General features: G+C 38.6%; 1 protein-coding gene across 1 annotated transcript in view; it reads right to left on the reverse strand.

The window, feature by feature from the left end:
• Positions 1 to 7,201, reverse strand: part of COL3A1 (collagen type III alpha 1 chain) — a 49,163-nt gene extending 41,962 nt beyond the window's left edge. Inside the window, exon 1 of the mRNA XM_063399919.1 lies at positions 6,985 to 7,201. Within this exon, the coding sequence (XP_063255989.1) occupies positions 6,985 to 7,063 (79 nt within the window). The 5' untranslated portion in view covers positions 7,064 to 7,201. The remainder of the gene's footprint in view (positions 1 to 6,984) is intronic.
• Positions 7,202 to 26,251: the final 19,050 nt, after the last annotated feature.

Consider the following 26,251-nt stretch of genomic DNA (forward strand, 5'->3'; position numbering starts at 1 on the left):
ACTGCCAGAGCTGAATTGCTGTGGGAAGTATTTTCCAGACACAGATCATCCTTTCATATCTACTGTGATTCTGCTGCCCTTTGCAGCACTGGAGTTGGGAATAAAGGGGTGCCTGAAGCTGCCCTAGCAGAACAAGAAAGGTTTGCACTCAGGAGGAAAGGTTTCACCAGGTGGGGGAGCAGAGGTGCCTGTGCCAGCCTCCAGGGTGGGATGCACAGTGACTTGAAAGAGAAATCCAGCAGCAGAAAGGGATGTGTCTCCAGTGGCTGTGGATAGCTTTGCATTTTGCTGAAGGCCAAACTCTGCTAAAGTCTTAAATTTACAAGTCACATCCCTCTTTTCTTAAGAGTCATTTGAGTGTCCCTTTAGCTGTAGGAGAAGGCCTAGGCTTTCAAAACAAAAAATCACATTCAACCTTGGAATATAGATATATATATATTCATTACCCTCACATCCCTCCTGTTCAAATCTCTGTGCATGCTTTGTCCTTCCTGGCAGACATCTCTTCATGGAGTACTTATGTGAATCAAAGCAAGACAAAAATGTGCAGACATTATTAAAGGAGGTACCATTTTCATTCTCATTCTGATAGTTCGTGTTTAAATGAAGGGTTTGACATAAACGGGGGGAAATGGAAGTAGTCTCTGAGCTAATCTGAAAGGAATCTCCTCTTCTAAACTAAACAAAGCCAGAAGTCCCAGAGCGAAGTTTATCCAAACTAAAGCCAACAAACGGTTGTTGTTGGAGGGGGTTATATCATGTTTTCCATTGTCATGTTGACATGAAACAGGCAGAGGCTTCCACTTTGCAAACTCAGAGACAAGACTGGCTCTGAAGTAAAAATAAATAAAGAGAAGCAGTGGTTGGAAGTAGGTTAAGTTTTCTCAAATCAAAATTCAAAGAACTCTTCCTATGAAAGAGAAGATGAGAAAAAATAATGACTGCTTGAAAATATAAATGAAAAATATAATGTACTATACCTCAGTGTGAAAGATGAGCTACTCTACAGCCAATGGTGGATCTCATTCCCCCTTGCACACTTCCAGCATTTAAGACAGGGTTAGTAGACCTCCCCCTCTCTCTTGTACTTACAGAAGAGACTTTCTGAATCCCATAATTCATAATTTTTACTACCTATAGAGTTTGTCTCTTGATTAACCATAGTCAAAGGCAATGCAAGGGTTAATATTTGAATTTTTTAATATCGTCTCAAAGCCATGTGAGAAATTTTAATAGCATGGTCACCACATATAAATATGTAATTCTTATTTCCCGACTGTGTTGAATGGAGAAAAATCAGGAAATTCTGTGGGAATTCCTTACAGATTTCTCCAGTGACAAAACGTCTCTTGTGAGGGAAGCCACAGAGAGGACAGAAAGGAAAGCTTCATGAACCTTGTGCATCAAAAGATTGAATGGAAGAAAGAAAATCCCTAGAGATGCAGCTGCCCTGCACCAGCCACCATGGCTGTGGGAAGCTGCCAGCAGTGAGCCACCAACAGCACCTCTGCCACAGGACACCACTGCTGTGACAAGCATGGCCCCAAAGAGCCAGCCCTCCAGGAGGAGCCCATGGCATCCCCTGGGCTGCACACAAGGAGGGCCAGGGGCTGCAGCATTCTCTGCACCCAGCCACAAAAGGACAATAACACTCCATGTACCCCTCCTGAGCAGGAATCACATCTGCGCCCAGTTCTCCTTCTGTACAAGGTGTGTTACTATGGATTTGTAGAAGGAGGGGTAGGCTGGTAAAGCACTGCAGCAGGTAGATGATGACACTAAAATTTTTGTTCCATTTAGGGCTGAAGGTTATTTATCATCTGTCAAAAACCAAAATCGGAATGTCTTAAAATTGTAGACAATTGGTGGTAGATACTGAACCCTAAATCATGTTAAAGTCATGTCATCTACAGTTTACCAAGCAACAACATGGAGAATGAGCTAACAGTAGAAATGTTGAATCAGAACAGATTTTATTATACCTTTCTCAAGTCTGTTTCATTTTTTTGGGTGCTGCCAATAGTAAATTGAGATGTGCTCCATCAAATCAACCTGCAATGATGTAAGACTCTAACCCAATTACTTTAAGACCACAAAAACCCCTGTTTGTTAACAACATATCTCTGCCATTGCCAACAATGTCCCTTTTCTTGACTGAGATATTTTGCCCAGTTTCTTAAACAAGCATGACTAAAGGACAGATAATCTGGAGTAATAATGGTATGACCATTGCACTAATATCCAATTCTGTGAGCTTTGACAAGTTATTCCTCCAAACCAACAAATTAAATCTTGCAACTCTTACTGCAGCTGTGGCTCATGCTCTTCAGCAGACCAGGAACCTACAACAGAAACATCAAGAGCCATGCAGTGCTCCAGGTGCCCGCTAGCCTGGGAAAGTGCACTCTGTTACTGTTTGCCCTTCCTGGCTGGCTGAGCCTTTCAACTTTGAAGAGGCTGCTTTTAACCCCAAATGCTAAATGCCTCCCATCGCTTCCCTCACTGAACCTCAACATGCTGTCCCAATTATGGGGGCAGGTATGTCCCATTTTCTGCAGATTTCTGATTAAAACAAGTGGGGAACAACACCGGCACATAACTGGGACAAAGATTAATGGAACAGTGTCAGTCTCAGCCAGCCTGTGGAAGAAAAAAAGCGATGGTGATTTCTTTTTTTTTTTTCTGAGCAGCATTAATTACAACTCTCCACCAGCTGTTGTGTAAGGCTGGCATCAGCAGAGTTTGCAAGTGACACCTGGATGCCTATTTTAAACCTCAACACTTTGGCAGAAGCTGGAAGAGGAAATAGGATCGGCTTGTAATCTGCAGCACTAAGAGGAGAGCAAACGTAACGCCTCTGACTGAGGCATCAACATTGAGGTTTGTGCCAGCAACGACACCCTTCTACCTCTGCTTCTTCCCCCTGCCATAAAGCAGTGGATGTTTCCAACTCCAACTCCTCTTTCAGAAAAATCAGTCTAGATTTGGTGATTTGGTCTCAAGTCAAAAAAAAAAATCTGGAAAATAGTGAAAGGGTTATATAATAGTCTCAGTTTCCTAAGGCTAATGTGTTCCAGGGGTGTGTGATATAAAATGTGTTTATGAAATTTGTCATATTTCCAAGAACATATATATAATGTTTAGAGGGGGTGGATTCCCCAGGCTTTCATTTAGCATGATTTTTCCAGACCAGAAAAGAATGTTTCAATTTTCCTAAGCATAACCTTGTCTGCTGAGTGCTTGGTAAAAAATAGTTAGGAAAAATGGAAGGAGAGGAGTAGACCCCTGATATTTCATTACTTCACACAGTCCAGGTTACTTATGATGGTTAATTATCTCTTGGCACACAGAAGTGCATCATCTGGTTTTACTGTCAAAACTCTGGAGGGGACCCTTTCTGTTTTACCAGAACCTTTGAGCAGAGATGGTTCTCACTGTTAGAATGACCCTTTAACTGGAAATTTATCAACAAAGAGCACATGTATGCAGTGTTCCATACAGCTAACTGCTAAACATGACAGTCTGGCAGTCTCACAAATAAACTACATCTGTGCAGTACCCATCCACTTCACATGCTATCTAATTCTTCCCAGTTAGTAAAAAAAGAAAGCAAAATGGCCAAATCAGCTGTTTACCAGTTTTCCTGAAATATTATTTTCTAAGGGATCACAAGTGGGTGCTCAGCAGGAAAATTAATTTGCATGCTGCCTCTTGAAACTTACATGTAATGGTTATATATAATTTTAAAACTAAAACTACAATTTGCAACTGAAAGTTATATGAAAAGTCAATAAGTCTTGTCAGGGAGATTTTAGCATTCAGCCATTACCTCAGAAATGAGTTTCCTGACCAAACATCCAAGATAATACTTGCATTACAAGGAAAATACTAAATTACCTTAGAGCAAAGAATTATTTGGAATAATACTGAAGGGTTTCTGGCATTGCTGTCACACTGCTTTCAGAGCAGCAGAGTTTTCCTAATGACCTCAGCGAAGTTCCTCAAGGACTGGGGTGTACCTATGAGAAGTGTCCTGCTCTGGCTGACTGAGGTGTCCTTCAAGCATAACAAATAACAGCTGAGAGAGGCCCAAATCCATCTGACTTCCCTTTTGGCACTGATGTGAGGGCGCTGTGGATGTGCTTCCTTTGTAGGCAGTGGAAAGCGCCAAATACCTCCACTCTGTCTAGCTAAAATTTATGCTGTCTTCTGGATGTAGCTGTCATGACTGCCTGAACAAACTCAAGATAAATAGGATGAATACAAGCTGCAAGGCTTAGCAAATGCTTTCACAAGTTGTGCTCACTGGATGGAGAATGGATTTCTTTCCTAAAGAAACATTCTAAGGTCTTACAGTTTTGGGTAGTTTAATATGTAGGATGTAAAGGTGCCTTTTAAAGGGTAGAAACAAATATACATTGGTGGACTCTGAATCATTTGTCGTCTCCTAAGTGCTGGCTTCGTGTCCTGTCTGCCATCAGGGGGCATCTTATCTTGAACATGGGCAGGGCTTGAAAGCCCTGACACACATCAGAAAACCTGGATTGTGTCAGGGTGATTTCCCCTCCAGGCTAAAAACATCCCGGCAGGTTACAAGGACGTACAGCTTTTGCTCACCGAATTCAGAGAATATTCCTTGTTGCACAGAATCCGGATCCCAAGCTCTAGAAGAGGTCTAGCCTGAGGCCGTACTCAAATCTCCATTCCAAGCTATTACAGCAAGACAAAGAAACACATAGCCCAAGGGTACATCTGACTACCCTAAACTCAGTGTATACTGAGCAGTTTCCTTAATATCTTGCCAAGTCTTGTCTCCTGGCAAGCTTTCCCAAGGAAAATTTTATATTGACTTACATTTGATACTAACCATATAAACATTTTTCTTGACAAGAGAGAGCATTTCAGTATGTCTGGAAATTCTCTTTTCAGTTGTGGAAAGTTTGGTTTCCCAGACCATTCCCTGCCCTGTACATGAATTAGTGATACGAGTAATTGACTCCTTCAATTATTATTTTCTGTGAGAAAAGCATATTCAAATGCGTGGAAAGAAACATTCTAACGTGAGGAGAGAATCTGATTTTTTAAGGGATAACTGGTGATTTATCAGTCTCTCTGTGTAACCTCATCCCTGTAAATAGTATGGAAGTCGGCCCAGTAAGGAAATGTTACAACACCATGAAACAGGAATGTGGCAGAGAAATGAGAATACTCATTCACACTTCATTTGTGTATTGTTCTTTTACCCAAAATTTACTATTTATTGAGTCAAATGTATGCTGCACCTCAGAAATGTCCAGGGATATAACTAAAGTGAGGGAAGAAGACCTGGCACTCAGAAGGCGTTTGTTTATGGAGACAAATAAAATTGATGTTCCTTCTCTTTGTATTGGATGGTCTCTTAGTGCTTATCCCTCTGACGATAGACACAGATATATAAAAGAACACTTACTGCATGTTAAATATAAACAATATTTATATTGTCTGCTGCTGTAAGCAGAGAAAACTCACAGCATACATTTGCTCAAATTTTATAATCACTGCATTTTACAAATTTTTCTGAAGATTACTGGAGAGAGAGTTTGTCTCTTGGCAAAGCAGAGATAGAGAAGGATCAGTTCACAGTAAACTGTTTACTCTCTACAGAATATCTGTTTATGCATTGGTTGGGGTTTTTTTAATAGAAACTTAGGCTTAGCCTGTGTCTGTGCCAGGTGAGGCAGGCTGGTGCTGCAGAGGCTGTTGCCTGGTTTGCTCCTGCACAGATCCTCCTGAGCTCCAAGTGCTCCAGTGGCAGCAGGCTGCTCCTGGGGGACTCACACTCACCCCTCGGCAGAGGGCCCTCTCCAGATATGGTGAGGCAGATGGGTTTGCCATGAACTGGCTCAAGTCATCGTTTTCAGGATGTGTGTCATACAGAGTAGTGTAGGGTGTGACTTTAAAGGCATTTGGCTTTCCTTTACAGCACTACAGTTTCTTTGGCTGCTGCTTACGGAGCTAATGGTAAGGTTATTCCTTGCCTCTCTGTAGAAATAAATAAATTGCTGATCTTTCATATTTACAGTAGAGAAAAGTGTTTTATCTTAAGGAAGGTCTGGTTTACAATATCTGGCAAGCAGGAACTGAGCACATCCAAAAAAGGTCAGCTGTACTTGTGGAATGTCATCTGTTTAACCTAAATACTCATACCACACTTATCTTCGCTCTAGGTTGAGTTCTTGTATACAAAGTACTTCTCTCCACTCTGAATTCCATGTTCACTTGGTTTTTGGTGTTCTTGCTCTCTGTAAACGTGCACACACACACTTCCACATTCCATCAACTGCTAATCAGTCTCGTGAGGGGCTGAAACAGCCTGCAGATGCCTGATTCAAACTCTTGCAGCTGAGGGAATTAATTTACCCTCCTGTTCTATGCCAAAGTAAAAATTCTGTAAGCTGACATATTCTCATATATCACTCTTAAAAACTCCTTCAACAAAACCATTTGGAATTTTAAGGCTTTTTTTCTGCACACAAATTGTTGAAAGAAACCCCCACGCTGCCAGTGTAAGACAAACAAGTACAAAGGAGAACTCCAAATAAAATAGCTGGAAGCAAAGACTTACTCCTTGTGACAAAGAGCTTCCAGGCAGCACGGAGCTAACAGTTAAAATGTTATTCTAAGAGTTAAAAGAAATAGCTCAGAATCTCTCTGGTGTCTGCAGCAGGGAAACAAGTAAGAACAAGAGCAAATGCAGCCAAGGCAGACAGCACTGTACAGTCCTTTCTAACTTTAAAGAAAGCAAAGCAAAGAGAAACCTTTGAGATGATACTGCAAATCCCTGCAGCTTTCAGCTTCACCATTAAATATCTGACTGCTGAATTAGTGAAGAAAAAGTGTTCTGGTGAGATTCGTGCATAGACATTTCTTACAAGCTACTAAAATTATTGGTAAAAATAAAAATAAAATAAAAACATGAAATCATAAGAAGCTTGAATTACTCACCGACTTGTTGTGCCAAAATAACTGAGGGTTGAAACACGGCAAGAATGAGCAAAGTTACTTTTTGCACAGAGCTCATCATGTCTAAATATTAGACATGAGACTCTCTGTGCAAAAATAAAAATGGGGGGGGAAGAAAAAAATCTATTCAAAATAGCAACATCGGTTGCTCCCTGCCCTTCCAGCACCGGGCCATGTACAGAACTCAGCCACAAGCATTCCCCAGCTTTGGCCTTAAATAGGAAAAAAATTGGCTTACTTTTCTTTTCCACCCCCTTTACTGAAACATGAGAAGAAGACCCATCCCCTAACAGTAAATGAATGATTAATATTTCTCTTGGCTTTACAGAAGACTAAAGTCAACTAAACAAGATACACAGCACATCTGGAACTTTTGTGTGCATACGAAACGCATGCTGACATTGTATATGAACAGTTAGTGTGCACTCTGTGTGACACATATGCATGTGAAAAAAAGCCCCGTGCCAAAGCCCCTGGGGTAAGGCATTTTTAAATTTTAATTAGGAGTCAATGGGTAAAACCCAAAGCAGATTTTTAATTCTTAATGCACCCTAACAAAGATAAAAGTTAAGTTTAGTTAAAAGTAATAAAAGCTACAGTGATGTAGCTGCACAGGCTGAAAGAATCCCAGAAGTGGAAGAGCAAACCTGGGTATTTCTGCTGATGAGCTGATGAGCAATCAGAGTTAATGAAAGGAAGGACTGAAAATCACACTTCTGTTCCATTGCTTTTCTCATTATTTCCACCTCACAATGTGATTTTGTGTTACCTGGGGTGAATGCAAACATTAAAAAAAATTATGAAGAGAACAAGATTGTAAATCACAAGCATCAATCTCTGAAACTAAATCTTTTCAAGTAATTCAGTTTGATGCTGTCATTACAACATTTGAAAGGAATGCAGAACATTTTTCTTGTCTGTTTGCTCCTCAAACAAGAAGGTAGAGAGGAAAAAAAAAAAAAGAAAAGAAATCTTGAGAACTACTAATGCCTTTTAAACGTAGTTATTTCTTTATTTCACACAAAACTTTACTGAGAATAAGATCAGAACACACAAAATTGTTTTCCAAATCAGATGGTTTGAGCAGGTTTTGTTATGAATCTAATTTTGCTGGGAATGTAGCCTTAAGAGACCCCAAAGTGAATGCAGAAAGCTGTCACAGTGAGCATCTCTGCCAAAACAATGATCCAAAAAAGCCCCAATTGCTGCTCTCAGTCAATCAACCTGATCCAGGTCATGTCCTGCAGAAGTGCTCACTCATTGGTTCCCAAGTGTTGCTGAGATTACAGTGACCCAGGGAACCACCCCTCCTCTTGATAATCCATGAGTGCCATGAGCTATCATCCAAAAAAGGGGCCAGTATCTCTGTATGCATCACAAAGTAAGAACAGCCTGAAGTTTAATCTAGTAGGTATTGGATCTAATTTCAAAACCTATTTGTCTGAAATAAATTTGCACTTAAACTGAAATATCCTCTTCTGCTGGGGTCACCTAAGGTGTAATAGGTTGAGCAAGTGTGAAGAGGTCTTAAATAATTTGATGTCATTTTTAATGTATCTGAGTGTCTCTTCTGTGTCTTAGATGTTTACGAGGTATGAATGCCTTGATACATTCCAAAGGAATTACACACCACTTTTCCCCCTGAATCTCCCAATATTTCATGCTGTCACTGTTACATTGGCAGAACTATTTCCTGCAGGCTTGAGTTTTTGTATCCCAGATCATATCACCTAACAGGTTAGGTTATTTGGCTTATAGCATTCAAGCACCTACAATCAACAAACAGATAACCAGCTCCTGTTGAGCCATCCTAGAACCTAAGACAACAGGCTTCAAATTTTTATGCAAGGACCAATAAGGTTTTCTCCTTTTCTGAAGTTATGCTCAGAACATAAGACAGAACAAAAAATAAATCCAGGAACCTGGATTTGTTTGTCTCTCTTCATAAGAAATGTACAAACAGATCAAATCCTGGATAAAAGCCATTCTCAGCCATAGAAATAGAATTAAACTGAATTAACTGTTATCAAGATCACATGCAGATCAATTTTCTTTAACAATGTCTACATGCTTGCCACAGTAATTGTTAAATTTTCATGAAGACTAATGACTGTTACTTGGTAAGTATCCACATTTGAGGAAAAAAATAATTCATTGAAGGTCTTTGACTTAAAGACACTTTTACACTGAGTTCTGCAAAATTTTTAGCCTGTTTGACCACAGTAAACATTTCTCTAAATTTCTTAAATCTAACCCTTAAAAAAAAGAACATCCTTGATGACTCCCTTATTTTCACTAATGCTCACCTTCAGTTTTTACACTACAACACTTGTCTGAGAAAAATTGAAATTCTAACTCTTCTGGATTGTCCACCTTAGACATTAAGCTATTCTTTAACTAGATTATGAACCCAAATTTATCCATAACACCTACTGTTTGCCGTAGGCATGGGAGTATCAACATGTGTGCTTGAACTTGTACAGAAATGAATCCTGGGGTTTCTGTATAGGAGCACAAACCATATCTCTTAATGATTACATCCCATAGAACCAATAACCCTTCCTTGGGTTCTGCAGTGTATTTGCTGTGGTTCGAGGAATAACAACTGATTTTATAACTCTAGAGTAAAACTCTCTGGCACTTTCCACTTACTGTCACAAGTCAATTCCTTTTGAGTGGCATTCACCATTTTACTTCATTGACCTGAAGAGGCTGTGGCACAGCGACATTCCTTGAACATCCTCTGCACACTTTGTGTTCAAAGTCTTCCTTTTCGCATACTCTGCACAGAAACAGCCTAAAAAACAGGTTCTTGAGTCTTGCAGGCAATTTTGGATTATTTAGTAGGTAGCTCTAATTTAATACTCATCTTCCTATGCATGCAATCTCTTGGCATCTGAACTAAACTGGAAAAGGTACTCGTATCAAAATTGCTGCAACTTTGATGAAGGAATCTGAAACGCTTGTAAAAGTTATTGAATATGTTTGTGCTCTGCAGCAGGTAACATAAAAGGTGTACATCAAAACTGTTGAAAAATCTCTCCATCAGATGCTGGAATATTCATGCAATCTGGGATTCCTTCTGCCTGTTCCAGTCTTGTGGTTAGTGACATTCTGCCTTAGAAAGACAAATGAGAGATTTGATTTTACATATTTATCAGGGGGCCTCTGGGTCACCCCACCAAAAGGGCAGCCCTTAAGTAAGTAAATGACATAAATGTTGTTTTAAAAGTGCTTGAAGTTCTGGCTTGCAGAATCAGTTGCTAACTATTCCTTGTTTCTGAGAGCTTAACCTGAACTGAAAGTCTTCAAATTTTATCATTGCAGTTAGTCCTATGCTCATATGCAGTTACCTCCTACCAGCAGCAAGACAGTTACAATTTTTTTTTTTTTTTGGTTCTGTGTGGATTTTAATCATAGTAAAGAGTCTCCATATTTTAAAAAGAGTGTACAGTCTCTCAGAAATAAAGCCCTGTGAATAGTGAAAATGGTGACAGAAAGCACAGTGGGGGGAAAACCTACAAGACAAACTGAATCTAGCACCACTAAACAAAGAAAACCCCAAAACACAGCCACGTACTTCTTAACCATTACTGTTTGTTAGCTAGAAGCAATGCAAACATGACTGATGCCCTAATGGACAACTGCAGGAATGAAGGCAGCCAGAGAAACGAAATGGTTTCATTCTTCTTCTGTCTTTCAATTTTCACTGAAATTTTATCCTAAGACAATGGGAAATCAAGTTTTGAGACCCAGCCTCTTGTTTGCATCTGCTCTTTTTTCAGCTTTGCACATTCTCAAGCTTTCCACAAACTGAAATTCTCTTTTTTTCCAAAGTTCTGTGCAGATTAAATAAAATCCTTTTTCTGAGTCATTTTGGGGAACTAACTGTGTTACAGCACAGCTGTGAAGGCTCTTAAGGCAGAGCCAACATTATGACTGCATACGGGTGAAGCAGAGACAGCACCCACAGCATTTTCTCTTTGCAGCAGGAGGGACAGAAGCCAAACCAGTTTAATGACCTCTGGGTGTACCAAATGCTGGGGAATTTGACATCTCTGGCCAGGGCGGGGTTTCTCTGTACTGAGCACGCACCTTCTCCTGCCGCCAGGGATGGAATCCCTTAACTCAGAACACTGGCCCTGCGCCTTTGTGAGGATGCTCCTCCTTTTCACTGAGGTGTCAAAATTATTTTGAAAGGAATCTTTTCTTCTTGTCTCTAATCCAGATTTCCACTGGACAACTGGAAAAACCTCCAGAGCTTCACTTCTTAAAGAAATAGCACTAATAATCCTATGCACTCAAGGAAGTATTTAATGAAACAGCTACAAGATTTTCTATCAGGAGAGTGTCTCATAAAGGCTTTTCTGCTCTGCAACTTGTGGTTGTGGGACATTAAAATAATGTAAGACAGCTGAAAATATTTATAAATTTAAGAATAAACTTGGTTCTGAATTTGTCATTTTATACAATCACAAAAGAAATAGTATTTTGATATATGTCTAAATAACAAAAAATTTGTTAAATTCATCAGAACAACAGTCCAAGAATGAATGATCATAAAAAGCAGGCTATCCTTTCTACCTTGGGGGTGGTGCAGAAAGTGGAGGTACATCATGCAAATCCCTCCCTCTTGTTGGCCCTGCTCAAATCAATATTGCTCCAAACAGCACATGTGGGTTCCAGAAGTACCCAGGTTTACTGGGCTATTGGTTCCTATGGGACCTCACCACCAAAATGTTCCAAGCTTTAGGCTTCAGCAATAGCAATCCAGCAGATTTTAGGAGCACTTCTTTTTTGGTCATCTCTTATAAATTAAATAAAAAGAACAATAACTGTAAGATATGGCCAATATATTTAAAAAATCATTGTTGCATGTTTTTCTGTTTGTTGATTTATTGTTTTTCTAATGAGGGAATAAATAATCTTGTTTGAATTTACTAAAGAATAACAGAAGACCATCCGTACTATGACTCATCCATTAGAAAAAACAGAAAACAGAAGAACACAGGATTAAATGTCTTAACTCTTAATCTGTTCAATATTAATGGACTGGGAAGCAAAAGAGATTACCAAGGCAAGAAAAAAATTGAAATTCTGAAAAAACCTCAACCTTTTCTAAATGAAGGCCACTGGAGATGTGCAAGAAGGTCAGAGACCATTGCAATACAAGAGTCTTCCACTGAAAATGAAATCCCAGTTTGAAAAAAGAAAATAAATGGTAGTCTTCAGGAAGAGAGTCAGCCTATTTTTGATGGTGTGAGGCAGGTATGACGTTCTCTTCTGGATTGCAAGCGTTCCACGTGTCTCAAAGTACACACTGATTTTGTAGAAAGGAGAAACAGCATCCAGCTGCTTTTCTGGAAAGAGGGGAAGTGTACCGTGCTGGGGCCAGCCCTGCTGCTGCTCACACTGGTGGGTGGGCAGCCTGGAGGGCTGACTGCAAGGATTCTCTCAGCAAGTATTTTATGGGATTTTTTCCTATTTGTGACCTCGTCACGTTTTTTTCTCTGCTGTTAACTCCAGTATCCTGTCATAGAGCCCACTATAGCTCTGCTGTTGGAAAGTGGTGCCACTAATGAATTCATGTCATGCATGGAGCAACACCTTGGGACCCTAATTTAGGTATATGGGTTGATCTGGTCTACTTTTCAAAGGCAGCTTTTAAAACACCTTTCCTTTCAAGAGGAATCCTGTCCTAAGAATATTACATCAACACCTGGTATTCGAGAGTCTCAAAGCACACACCAACAACATCCAGTATAATGGCATATAAAGAAGATATTAAAGAAATATAAATAGGTATGTAGCTATGCTACTGATCTGAACTGATTTTATGGTTAAACTCTATATGGTCTTGAAGGTTTTATCTTAATATTACAGAATACAACCCCTATTTCAAACAGACCAACTGTATGTCAGTAGTACTCCCTGGGCTATGATAGGAAGGGGTGGGAAAATTTTCTTGGATACACTGAGTGAAAAAAATACCACAACCCCACCCCTTCCCCCACAGTAGTAACAACCAAGTTGTGGTAGGCTCTGGGGACCAAGTTCAATAGTTGGGAAGAATCATCTGGAAAATCAAATGAAAATACCACACATTCATTCATTTTTTCATGCCTGCATACTCTGTGGCATGAAGAGTGGTAATAACATAATTATTTTAAAATTTTTACGTGAAATCCTCATGTAAATTGGATTCAAACTTTTCTGTGAATCAGAAAATTGTTATGCCTCATTCAAGATCCACTTGCTCTTTGTTTCTTAAAGACAAGGGAAGCTTTCTATCTCCTTTCTTAAAAATTTGGTCTCATGGAAAATAGAAATAAATATAATAAGTGAAATATGCTTTTTAATAGGAACAATATAACTTTTTTCCAATAAACAGCTTTGAGGTGTGAAATCTTCTTACTCCTTAATATAAGAATATATTCTTCTCAGCACATAATTTTCTACACAAATGGAAAATTCAGAAAAGTGCCTCCTGCAATTAATTAAATCCTTATTTGAATGGTATTAAACATCATTTTTTTTTCATATGGCAGAACAGTGAATAAGCTGGTATGATTACAGTGAAAAACAACATTATTAGGCCAGCATTGTGATTACAGAAGAATACCACAGTCATGATTTTGAGAGCAAAGAACTGAGAGTATGCCTTAAATCAAGACACATCCCATTCCACCTTCCCAGCCCAGCTGAACCCCTGTCCTCAACGGGATACTCCACCAAACCCTTGCTAGAAATCAGTCAAGCTCCAAGACCCACACCACTGAAGAAATCCTGCATGCAGAAAATTAAAAGAAGGAGCAGTAGAAAGAATCTCTTGGTGAATGCCACTATGCCTGATTTAGTATTTATTCCAAGGTTAGAGATTGGGTGTGGGTGGCTCTTTCCTGATGTTTCTGCAGTGGCAGCATTCAGCCAGTTCAGTTGGCATTACAGGAGAGAAGCAGAGCCTTGACTGCAAAGACATTCTCTGGTGGGAGGAGAGGACTATACAAATCCCCCCTCTCCAGGGCAGCTCTGCATCCCACCAGCATGGAAAGAGTGCCAGTCCCCTGCCACCCACCCTGCATCTTCCCACTGGCTCCTGCTCATTCCCAGGGCCAGCAGAACACACAGCTCTTGGGAATGCACACAAGTGGACACATACACAGGGCTGAAACTCTGACCTGCTGTTACAGAAACCTCGGGTTCTTCACACTACAGAGAATTAAGCCTGTTTCCATTCCCAGAACTTCTGGTGCTGCTTTTGATTTAGGGATTGCACTTCCTAATTTCTGGAGGCCAGGAGGTCAGGGTTGTTATTGTACTATGTTTCCCATAAGTTGCCTTCCTGTGCGTCTCCATGTTTTGCCATTTTGGACTCATCCTCTGCATACCATAAATTTTACAGCTCCCAAGGTATCACCCATGACTGTTTTAACTGCTCAGGGAGGAAAGACTTTCCTTTGGAAGAGCAACAAAATTTCAAAATAACTAACTACTTCACACATTTACCACCTATAGTGGTAAATAAAGTCTGAGAACTTTATCAAGCCTTCCTTATATTAATCCTACGGGAAACTACAACATAAGGATGAGAGAATGTTTTGTAAAAATACAGAGTAAATACATGAGCAGCATAAGCAAGAGTACTGGTCCTGATCCACTGCCACATTTAGTGAATTACAGATTATGGAGATTGTCAGGTACTTTAAATTTGATCCTCACTAGCCAGATGACACTCACCATTATTCCTCAGAAACATAACTGGCATTCCCGTCAAATTCTTGGTATATTTGGAAACAGAATTGTGCCACCAGGGAATGAAAGAGTAAAACATTCTGGAGTATTACACAGCAAATTGGTTAGTCCTCTAGGACTGTTCATGTAGAAAGATCCCCAGATTCAGATCTTCTATACTTTTGGCTGAACTTCTGAAGAAAAAAAAAACCCAAACATTTCTTAAATACAGGCACAGTGTAGAATGAATTTCTGAGGACATATTTACTTAATATTCTTAAAATGGTTAACATTTCTAAAATTTTGCATGAGCGCAAGCTATAGAGAGCTGCATTGCTTTGAGGTTCATGTTCCGAGTTAAACTGGACATTGCAGTACAAAATATGTCAATGAAATTATCAGTTTTACTAACTGATAGAAAAAATGTCAACACAAAAGATAAATGACTTTCCACCCCACTCCTATTCTCAGTAAGTGCAATTCCTTCTGTTTTTGTGATTTGCAATGACTGCTCTAGGGAAACAACAAAAAAAGACAAAACTTGCAGGATACTTTCCATCAGTGTCTGTTCTAATGCTTTTTAGCCTGGGGCAACCTCAGGATAAAGTTTTACAGTAGCCCTCTGCAGGTGCGTGTACATTAGCCTGGGTGTGATACAAACCAGGAACTCTGTGGGTTATTAAGTACGAAAAACATACTGACAAGAGTATTTACTTGGTTCCACGTTGCAAAAGAGAATAAAAGATCCTTTCCTTTTGAGCAGCCCTGCAGCTCCCTCTTACACAGCCTTTGCACGCAGAGCCAAGCAGTGCCTGGCTCTGGGGCTGAGGGCTGCTGTCAGTGCAGGAATGCACAGCAGCACCTGGAAACTCTTCTGGGAAAAGGAGTAGCAGATTTGCCACATGTTGCAACAGGTTGTCACATGATCTAGTTTGCAATATTTAACAGTCACCTCCTGTTGTGAAATGGTGAAAAGCCTGTGTGTGGTGTGCCACTGTCAAAATTAAGGACAAGGGAAGATCAAGGAAAGGTTTATGGACTTCTAGTGGGATACATCCTCACTATCCTCAAAGTCAGAGCTGCTTTCACAGAAAGCAGCTGCTGTTGAAGCAGATACCCGCTCCTGCCACACCTGGCTGCCACAGGTATCGTGCCCTTCAACAAAACCAAGGTCAAGGACACACATCTTCAAGAAACATCAAGAGAATGAAAGCTGCTCAATGTATTTGGTGAGAATTTGTAACACTTATGGTGTATGAACTTAAAACTGGTGCAGTGTGATGTTATCACCAAAAAAGTTTTTGAGTGTCAAGATCTCCATTTAAAATAAAGACTCACAAATTATATCAGAGGAAAGCATGAGTTTCCCTACTCCTCAGTGCAGATGACATTGTGATACAGAGAAAACACTAGTACAAGGTGTGTGCGTGTTCAGGGCAAATTTATGGCACCACCATTTTAGGGTATTTGTGAGTTTTACTTTAGACTTCTAATAAAGATGGATGAACATAAGGCATGTAAAATTTTAGCAATGGCTTCTGGCCACATTATTTTTTCTTTAACTTGAGAATAAGATATTATGTAGGTGAAAAAACAACATACATTTAAATCAAACGTTTTGTATATGCAAACATGGGAGGAGGGGGAGAATGTGGTATTTTAAAATAATTTTTTTAAAACCCTTTTCAAAACTGCAATGAGATGTCTTTTCAGAGTTCATTGTTAAACCCTTATTGAAACACTGCTTTCAAACAAATGGAAATCAGGAAAATTCACCTCATCAGTATCTTTGAAAAGCTACAAAGCTGCCAGCAACAATACTTAAATATTCATAAGATGCTTTTAATGTAGTACTCATGAAAGCACACAAGTAGGGTGGACTGCTATTTCTGCTAAGCAAAGAGTAAAAATAATTCAAACCCTAAGAATTCAGAGAATTTGACCTCGAATAACTTATAATGTTATCAATCTAACAATGTGCACTGTTTTTTCTTTGGACCTAGTGCTTTGCTGTTTTGGAATACAATGAGCAAGGAATCTTTAGTCTATTCATGCAGAGCTAATGACCCCTCCAAAGTGAAAAAAACCTACTAATCATTCCCAGAAATTCCTGCCTCTGGCCTCTTTCTGGAACTGATATTGAAGTATGACATTCTGATATGTTTCAAGCAGAAAGGGAGCTTTGAAGATTCTGTTTAAAATAAATCAGAATTCCAAAACACATGGATGCTCATTATGCAAGTGTTAAAATAGATAGGAAACATATTTGTAGACAAACTGAGGTCTTCTTAATGAACTGAGTAGTGGAAAGAAAGCATCAACAAGCAAGAATTTTCTCTATTTTCTATTTCTGTGAAAGTGTCGGGCGAAAATGGCACATGAAAGAAATTCTTGCACTGTAGAGTTATTTCTACCACTTCAGCTATGGGCGTGGGAAACAATTTGAGTAATTAACACGTAAGTCTGACACTTGTATATGTTAAACATCATATGAACATGACGACTTTATCACACCAATACAAAGACACTTCCCACACTCCTTATCATCGAAGTACTTTTGATTTCCCAAGAGTTACACTAACCATATCTAGGCTGGCTTGGTCTCCTTGGGAATTCAGGCTCAAATGGATCTGAACTCTGCCTTGATGAGCACATTAAAAAAAAAAGAAAAAAGAAAGAAAAAAAGAAAAGTATTTTTAAAAATTACTATCAATTTGTTTGGAGAGAGCAGCTACTATGAGGTAGAAATAGAACCCCAATACATATTGTATTATTTACAAGAAGAGGAAGCTGTGAGCACCTGTAGAACTCAAGGCTCTGGTATGGTGTACATACCTGCCATTTTTACTTGCTGCATTCTCTTTTTTTAGAGCTTCTGATCTAGTTCTCATTCCACTTAACACATCATTTGGTTAACTAAGAGCACCAGGAACATCTGGAGTCCAGTTGGACAAAAGGAAAAAAAACCCCAACAATGGGACTGAGGAGGAGCTATTCAGACCTGTGGCAGCTGAAGAGCCTGCTCTCCAAAGCCCTCAGCCCTGTCCCCAGAGCCCCATAAAGCAGCCCCACAGCCAGGCAGCAAGGCACAAGCAGCACACTCTGCTTCCACAAGTCACTACTTGGCTGACCCTGCAGGCTCTCAGCGATCTTCAGGGAATCAAGAGCTAGAAGCTGCTTGCTCTTTTAACATTTCCGAGTTTCACAGTCATCACACTAAGGATTTTTTGTAAACTACTCAACAAAATAAAAATTTAAGGACAGCAAAATCGGTGCTTCTTTGTGTGCTGCTATTCCATTGCAAGTATCTTTGTAGCATGCACAGAAAACTTTGCCCCAAAGAGTTTACAGTATTTCTTCTTTGTGTTTTGCTTTGACAATTATTTCAAATTCAAATTAACTACTCAATTTTCATGCTTTTAGCATTAATTTCAGATGTAAGAAATGTTTGCCTTTTTACAGACCCCTCACTTTTTAAGCCAGATGGTCTTCACACATGTGAGATTGTAAAATAAGTGTTGTAAATTGTCCCTTTGCACACTATTACAAATATTTTGAACATTTTCACCAGGGATCCTTATCTTTAGCCAGCTGTATTTCTGTGAAAGCATGCTTGTCTGCCGTGGGTTACCATCTAACCTCTGTTAAGTTAACTGGGCAGTTCTGTGGTTTTGGTCTCCCTACAAACGGAACTAATGTCAAACCCCCCAAAACAATCACCTGTCTAGAGCGGTAACTAAAAACTTACGGAGTGCCAGCTGTTCAAGGAGAGAACTCCCAAAGTGTGTAGGATGGGCACTGCTGGAGGGACCAGGAAAAGGGATGCCAGGATTCTGAGAGACTTGGGTTTTGGGAGGAACCAGAGCAAGCAGTTTTGCTGGCAAGAGGTTGACATTTGATCCATGGACTCTGTGATTGGAGAAAACTGGAACATCAGATCACACAAGGACAGAGCAGAAATGCAGAAAGGCTGACACCTCACCCTGCCAGCCCTCCTGGAGCTTTCTGCTCCATCAGTGCCTCTGTGGGAGCGTGCTGGAGGAGCTCTGCTCCTCTCTGCTGCCTCCAAACTCATGAGGCACAGCCAGCAACAACAGAACAGCATATTTTCTTTACACATGACAACCTCCACCCATTGAACTGAACCGCAGTCAAGACATTTTGGCACGTTAATACATAAAATGTATTCTGTCTGAAATAAGTTAATATAAGGACTGATCCATCTGTGCCCCAGAATGCACTCTGGAGTGAGATAACCCTGCAAAAAAAAACCACTTCATGCACTTCACCTTTACCCTTTGCCATTTAGTGCATATGGAGGCTTTAAGATTTGGGACTTTTGAGCTTTAAAAGATGATCTTAATCAAAGGACCTTGCAAATCATTTGTAGTTTTTAATTACATTTATTTTTAGAATGATAAAATTACATATTTGAGTTTCAGACAAATCTTATTTTCTTAGTTCACAGGGCAATAACAGTTAAACTTTTCTGCAGATCATGTGAGCCTTTTAATATAATTTTATGGTTTTACCATATTGTCTTTGACCAGAATTTTTTTAAACTTTAATCTACATCTACCTGAACCTATAATCCCTTATCTGAAAAACAAAATCTCACTCTTTATCCTAATGACAAAAACCATCCTTTTCTAAAAAGTGCAACTTCTTTAAGGTGTAACTTGCCTTTATGCCTTTAAAAGTATTTTTATATTTGAAGTAAATATGGTTTTATATAATTTATTTTATTACAAACTGTCCTTGCTTTCCCAAGATTTGGCCTGTTTCATGAGATGAGTGCCTTGGAAAGCATATTTGGATGTCCAAGTTATTTTCACAGTTGCTAGTTATCCTTTCCCCAATCTCTGTGTACTTTGGGAATGACAGGGCCTGGACAGAGCCACAGCTATCCAGCTGAAAATTTGAAAAGCAAAAGAACCACCCACAAAATGAGCAGCCACTTCAGACGCTGCTGCAGCAGAAGCAGAGGGGTATGGATCTGTCAGCCAGCCTTTCACCAATGCAGCCTTGCAAGCAAATTTCTGGCATGTCTGCCATGTGATCTTCTTGAAGGACACATGCTTATTTGAAGGTTGCTTTGATTTTTTTTTAAATATGGCAAATAAATTGACTTCATACTGCCCAGAGATTCCTTTTCTAGGTGTGCAGTTTTTTCAACATTTATTATTAAATTTATCAGGAGCAGAAATAACATGTGTGAACTCAGGGATATTCTAACTCACCTGGATGAAGTGGTATTTTTGGTGCTGCAGACATAGGCATATGGAGAAACCTTTATGTTCTACAGTAAACAGACATCTGTTTCTTCAAAAACCTAGAATTAATAGATTGATTGATTAGTCAGTGAACAGTAAAATCAGGGTGAAAGCAGGTTAGGAGTTTGCATTGGGTGGAAATGTTTTTGACTCCTCAGCTCTGAAAATCACTCTGATGATCAGAACACACAAAACTAAAGACTAATTATGTTGGGGAGTGTTTGCAAAAGATGTTACACATTTCTCTGGAATGTTTGGATTGCAGATCCTTGGTCCTGGTCAATCTGTCTTTTTCATTTTTGACTGAATTTTACATCTCTGCCCTATTCATTGTCCTGCACTTTTATTTCCATCTTCAGCAGTCCTATTTTGTATTTTTTTTCTTCCGATAACTCAAGGAGAAATGTAACAGATTAAAAATATATTACTAATGCACCATTTCCTGCAGCCTTTTCAATAAAAATATCCCCAGTACTTTCTTATTAGAAAATTTCTGACTATTGCTGGCTGAACTTTCTGAGAGAATTAAAAAACCCCAGTTAACTAGATCTTAGATTGCATCTGCAAAATTAATTTCTGTCTACGCTGGCAAATAGGAAATTATTCTTTTGTTTACTATGCTTAAAGAATTACTTTTTTTCCCTAAAACACCCGTGGTAGTATCTGGACATAAAGTTAGTCATAACTCCTCAGTTTTTGGTTTCACACTCCATGGCTTTGGTGTTCAGTAACGCTATAATCCTCAACTGGCCAAACATCTATCTCTTTTCTTACAAAACATTCCACTCTCTTCCTGTTCAGTGTTATTTATCAAATGCCCTTTTAGTACCTTCACCTAGCTCATTAAAAACCACTTTACAGCCCTTTTTTTGTCCCCTAGCTTCTGTAAAATGAAACAAAAGAGCGAAGTTGAGACACAACTTTTTCTGCATGTCTACAAAAATTCCCACTAACACTCCTCTCTTTTATGGAAGTCTTAATGGCAGAGAAGCACGGAAATTTTACACATATCATATAAAAACTGTCACAAAAGTTAAGACATTGGTCTTAAAGCATTTTTATTCTTTTTTCTGGGAAAAGTGAAAAATATTTTCTTACTGACCTCTGTACTTAATAATAAATATTTTGTAATTGTACACACTTCCTTTACTCTCCAAATTCCCATCTACAGAAAGTATGATCAGAGCTTATGTATGGTCAGAAAAATTGTAGACTTCATCAAAGAAAACAATGTAAAGTTTATAAAGTCCCATGAAAATTGATACATATGGAAAGTTTGCTGTAAATTAAGTTGGGAAGACTTACATAGAGAAAAATTTGAATCTTCAGTGTTCTGTTTATCTGATACTGAGGCTTCAATGTTTACTTTCCATCAGTCTGTGTTTACAGTGGGTTTGTGGACATTAGATTAGATAACAATGGGATGTGTAAAAGCCTGGGAAAAAATGAACATTTGACTTCTTAGTTCCAGAAAACTTGTAAACTGTCAGTAACTTTTGATAGCATAATGACCAATAAATACATGTTATTAAGTAAGCTTCATATGTTTCAGCTTCAGAGTGAATCACTTTGGGTTTTTCTGTGGTTGGGTTTTGGTTTTTTTTCAGTTATAGGTTATTCTTTTTAAGGCAATCATACCCAGAAGAGCTCTTGGCCCTTTCCCTGGAGCAAATAAAAAAAAGGACTAGAATTTTCAGTTGTTCTAAATTTATGTCCTTTCTCAAATATAAAAATAAGAATTTTTTATCATTTTAATCAATATATTAGCAAAACAAAGTTCAAAATTAATTCCTTGATTCAGGTTGAATGATTGGAACTCAGTCTCCTGATTTCTGGGTACGTCTTTCAAGGTAAACAAGGTATTTTGAAATAAATACATCTTGGTTCCTGTTGACAAATCCATTTCACTTGCTCTCATGAAGACCTAACAATCAAGGTAAGCAGGAACTTAAGGTTAGGAGAGATTGTAAGGAACTAAACTGACAACATAACAGTTTGTGGAAATTCTGTGTTTATGTATGTTATAAACAATTACTTCCGTGTACAAGGTATAATTCAGCATAAATATCTTAAGACATTTAATGTGTTTTTTAACCATGTGTAGAAACTGTGTTCACTTCAGTAACTTTATACAGTATTTCATTTATGCTGGTTTGATTTGTTTTTTTTTTTTCCCTTCAAGGCTTTTTCAATAGTTAAAGATACCTGAAATAAAAGATAAAATGTTATTAGGACACAATATGTGGCCATGTGTTAGGAAATAGATTTGGTGGATAAACACCAAAACTTAGAGAAGTGCAGTTTCTAAAGTCTCAGTCTTGAAACAAGAAGTTGCTCAGAATCTCCAAAGAGAGACTGAACAGTGATTTAGAGCACTGACAACATTTTCTATGTTTTGGAACAAAACAGTGGCAGTTTCTTTGCAAGTGCCTTAAAAGAAGGCAAGATGAAAGAACAAGCCCTGAAAGTCTATGCAGATGTCAATATACCAAAGCACTTGTGTTTCCTCCACAATTTTGTGAGCACAGCAGCAGAAAATTTTGACCTACTATGTACATCCAACCATTTATCTTTGGTTATCCAGAAACCTTATGCCCAAAAGGATTTTAAGTAGCAAACTCTCACTTTTATGAGCTCTGATAGATCTTCTGAAGATGCTTAACTACCTTATACCTTGCTGCATCGACGAAAGGTGTTTTGGAACCCACTTTTGAGGACTGAATGTTATGAAGATTCCACTGACAGGAACAAAGTAATTGTAAATGAGTTAAAATCCGAGAAGCATCAGGCCTTGTGCAGGGAAAGAGCTGAATCAGGAGTGAGAAAGCATGGTCTATAAAGCCTCATCATAGCAGTGTTTGATTTCTGCCAGACAAGAAAAGATTTAGTTTGAGAACATTGTCAATAAAGACAGAGCTCTGCTTAAAAAAACCCAAAAAAACCACAACATAACAAAAAAAAAAAAAAAAAAACAAAAAAAAAAACCCCAAAAAAACCCCACAAACCAAACCCAAAAGACCAAAAGAGAGACAAAAGTTTGTGTTTCTGAACAATTCAAATTGTCAGTTTTACCCTTTACTCTGTTCCCATGCCTAGAACTATGCAAGTTCTAATTAATGCTAATGAATCTGATAAACAATTGAAGAATGAGCTTCAAAATTTGCTTTTTTCCAGTTCCAATGTAATTTTAAGCCAAAATTGCTGGTTGTGGTCTCAGTCTGAAAGGAGAATATGCAAAATCTCCAAGTCTTTGTGGTAACTAAGGTGAACAATGCATGCAGAATCTGCAAATGAGAGCCTTTCTCCACTGAATTTTTTGACTGAACTGATAAATCCTGCTTTCTTTTGTACATGGCACAAAAAGGCAGTAGACAGAGAATTAAAAACTGCACTGCAGTGCTCAGTCATACACTGGCAGATGTGGAAACTGGATGACCTAAAAAGCCCTTTCCACTTCTAGTCTCCAAAAGTTTGTGAGCATCCTCGAGAGAGTAATTTTTTTTTATTAAAATGCCAACTAGAAGATGAGTTTGTTTGGAAAATGAACAATTTTTGTAAAAGAGAAGAATAATTCTCCATGCAGGCTTTTGAGCTGTTGACACAGCATTTGACAGCATCCAGGGTGCTTAGGCACCTTCTCTACAGGCAGGCCAGACCAGAGGGCTGTTCTGACAACAGCTTTTAGCAAACCTGGTAAGTATTTCTCACAATATGCTAGAATGGGATTCTTAAAATCTGCTTCCACTTTCTACTGCTTACGTAGCACTTGAAATAGGAACTGAATATAATGCTACTCCAAGGTACAACACTCAGAAGTCTGATCAGCCCTCAAAGACTGGGCAAGAAAAGAGCTACAACTCCTAGGGTATGTTAGAGTTCATTCTGTGCATAATTTCACTAAAGGGAGTGAATACATTACTAGGCATTACGATTTACAGTTCCTAGGTGATACTTTTTTCCCCCAACACTGTAAAGCAAAAGTCTACATGCTGCTGGCAAGGACAGCAATCTTCACCAGAGACAATGAATGAGTTCCTTTTCCTTTTTTTTTAATTTAATTTTGGAAGGTGCCTATGTGCAGCCCGTGTTGTCAGATGGGGCTGTTGTGCAGCTGTGAGCAGCTACAGAGGATGTCAAGGCACTATGTGCAGGTGCTCTCCACGCAGACTGAGGGTGGGGCTCCACACCCTGTACCCATGGAGGAAGCAGCTCCTGCTGCTTGGTTTGGTGAGAAACAAAATAACTTGAAAAGTTTCTAAAAGATATTCATTGAGAAATCACGATTCAGAGTTTCAAAGTGATAAGATTACATTACAAACTCGTGTATCCTGTAAATGTAAACAGTTAAATTAAGGCTGCTCTTGATGAATTTAAGGCAACATGATGTGGTCTTAAAGGATTGTAGGTCATAGACCACATGTTTTCTTAGGGGATGTGGGATGCTACCTAAGGGAAAACTTATTTCCTGACAGCGTGGGTAGCATTAGATTTTATACTGAAACTTTTGTAAAGGTCTGTGTTGTAGAAGCCAGGAAAAAATATTACAACTCAACTTTGCTAGATAACTCCTTCAATTGTTTTAATTTCTTTGAATAGTTCTTCACAAGGATTGTCAAGGAATTCTAGCAGGACTTTGGAAATTTAGATTTTAGTAAATGTATGTTTTACACCAGGAACATTCTCAGTGTTTTTTTATGATCGCTTAGGATGTAAGAGGTTTTTATAAAACCACACAGATACTCACACTTTGTAGTCCAGGAATCAGGAATTAAATGTAAATACAAATTGCTACAAATTATTACATGGGCACTTGTTTTTCCAAGTCTCCGTAATGGGATAAAAAGACATGAACTAATCCAGTGGGTGATATTGTAAAGCATGAAATAGAGTAACAGAAAATGAAAGAAGATACCTGGTCTTACTTCTGATGCTTGACTGCATGCAGGATTACATTACATGTGGGTATTAAGCAACACTAAACCAGAGGTAAAGTTGAAAAGACCACTTGACAATGGGAGAAATGAATACATAACAAAAAGGGAACATCAGACTTTGCAAACCTCATTGCCTTAAAAAAACCAACTGTTTTCCTGTCTTGGTACTAAATAGCCATATGGGTAATCTAAAGACCAAAAGAAATGGATCTGGATTAAAATGCAGACATGATTTGAACAATCTTCTCCTCAGGCAGATTAGAAAAAAAGTTTTAAACAAAATGTAGTTAATTACAAAACCAGTTAATTAGTAAAAAAAGTAGAACAGGATTCTTAACTAAGAAAGCAAAAGGCACAAGACCTATGAGCAGCTGACTACCACCAGCTCAACTACTTTTTGGAGCATGGTTACTCTACTGTGAACATTGCAGGTTTCCATATTCTCAGCGGTACGCCATTTATCCAAAGAGTTTGGTAGAAACAAAGAAAGTAAATAAGGCAAACTATCATTAGCTCTTTAGTCATATGCAGAAAGAAAAAGGGTATGAAATGGATCTTTTTGTTAAATTAAAGGAACGGGATGAAAATATTTTCTGAATTACAGACTTTGGAATGAATAAAAATAACATTCTTTGCATATTTATGTGGTCTATGTCCCATTCTCTCTCTGTTTCCATTACAGATTTCAGCTGCTGTTGGCTTCTCTGCAGGCAAACTACCTCTTGATCTGCACTGAAGACAAATTCATCATTAAAAATCAATCTCCTCTTTTCTCTAAGAGAAAGCACTTCAATTTTATTCTATTTTTTACATATTTTGATTTCTTAAAATTCCTAGAATAGTGAAAAACCATACTATGTGCTATTCCTATCTAAGTGCACAGGTAACATCAACATTTTAAATACTCTGGCATTGCCTGTGTCACCATTAACATGATGGACATAAAGCCCTACAAAAGTTATGATCTCAGTGTATGTTTTATTCCTGCAATCATAGATACATGTTGACTGCATTATATACTTACATATGCTATAAAACATATAAATAATTTCCTTTATTCTCTCCATATTTCTCTCCCACTATTCCCTGAAATAATCTGGTGTTGTGAGACTCTGAGCTGTAAGAACTCAATAATGAGAGGGACTGCTTCCCTGTGTTTCAGATAGACATCCAGAAAATTGATTGCTTTATGTTATAATAACTATTCATTATTTATTTGTATTTTCATGTAGTCCTGGAGTTGCCCAGTGAGACTATTAACACTTGTAAATTTACATGACCCATCAATACTAGCTGCCTGGATATTTATAA

The sequence above is a fragment of the Prinia subflava genome, chromosome 6 (genome assembly GCF_021018805.1).
Source record: "Prinia subflava isolate CZ2003 ecotype Zambia chromosome 6, Cam_Psub_1.2, whole genome shotgun sequence".
Classification (NCBI taxonomy): domain Eukaryota; kingdom Metazoa; phylum Chordata; class Aves; order Passeriformes; family Cisticolidae; genus Prinia; species Prinia subflava.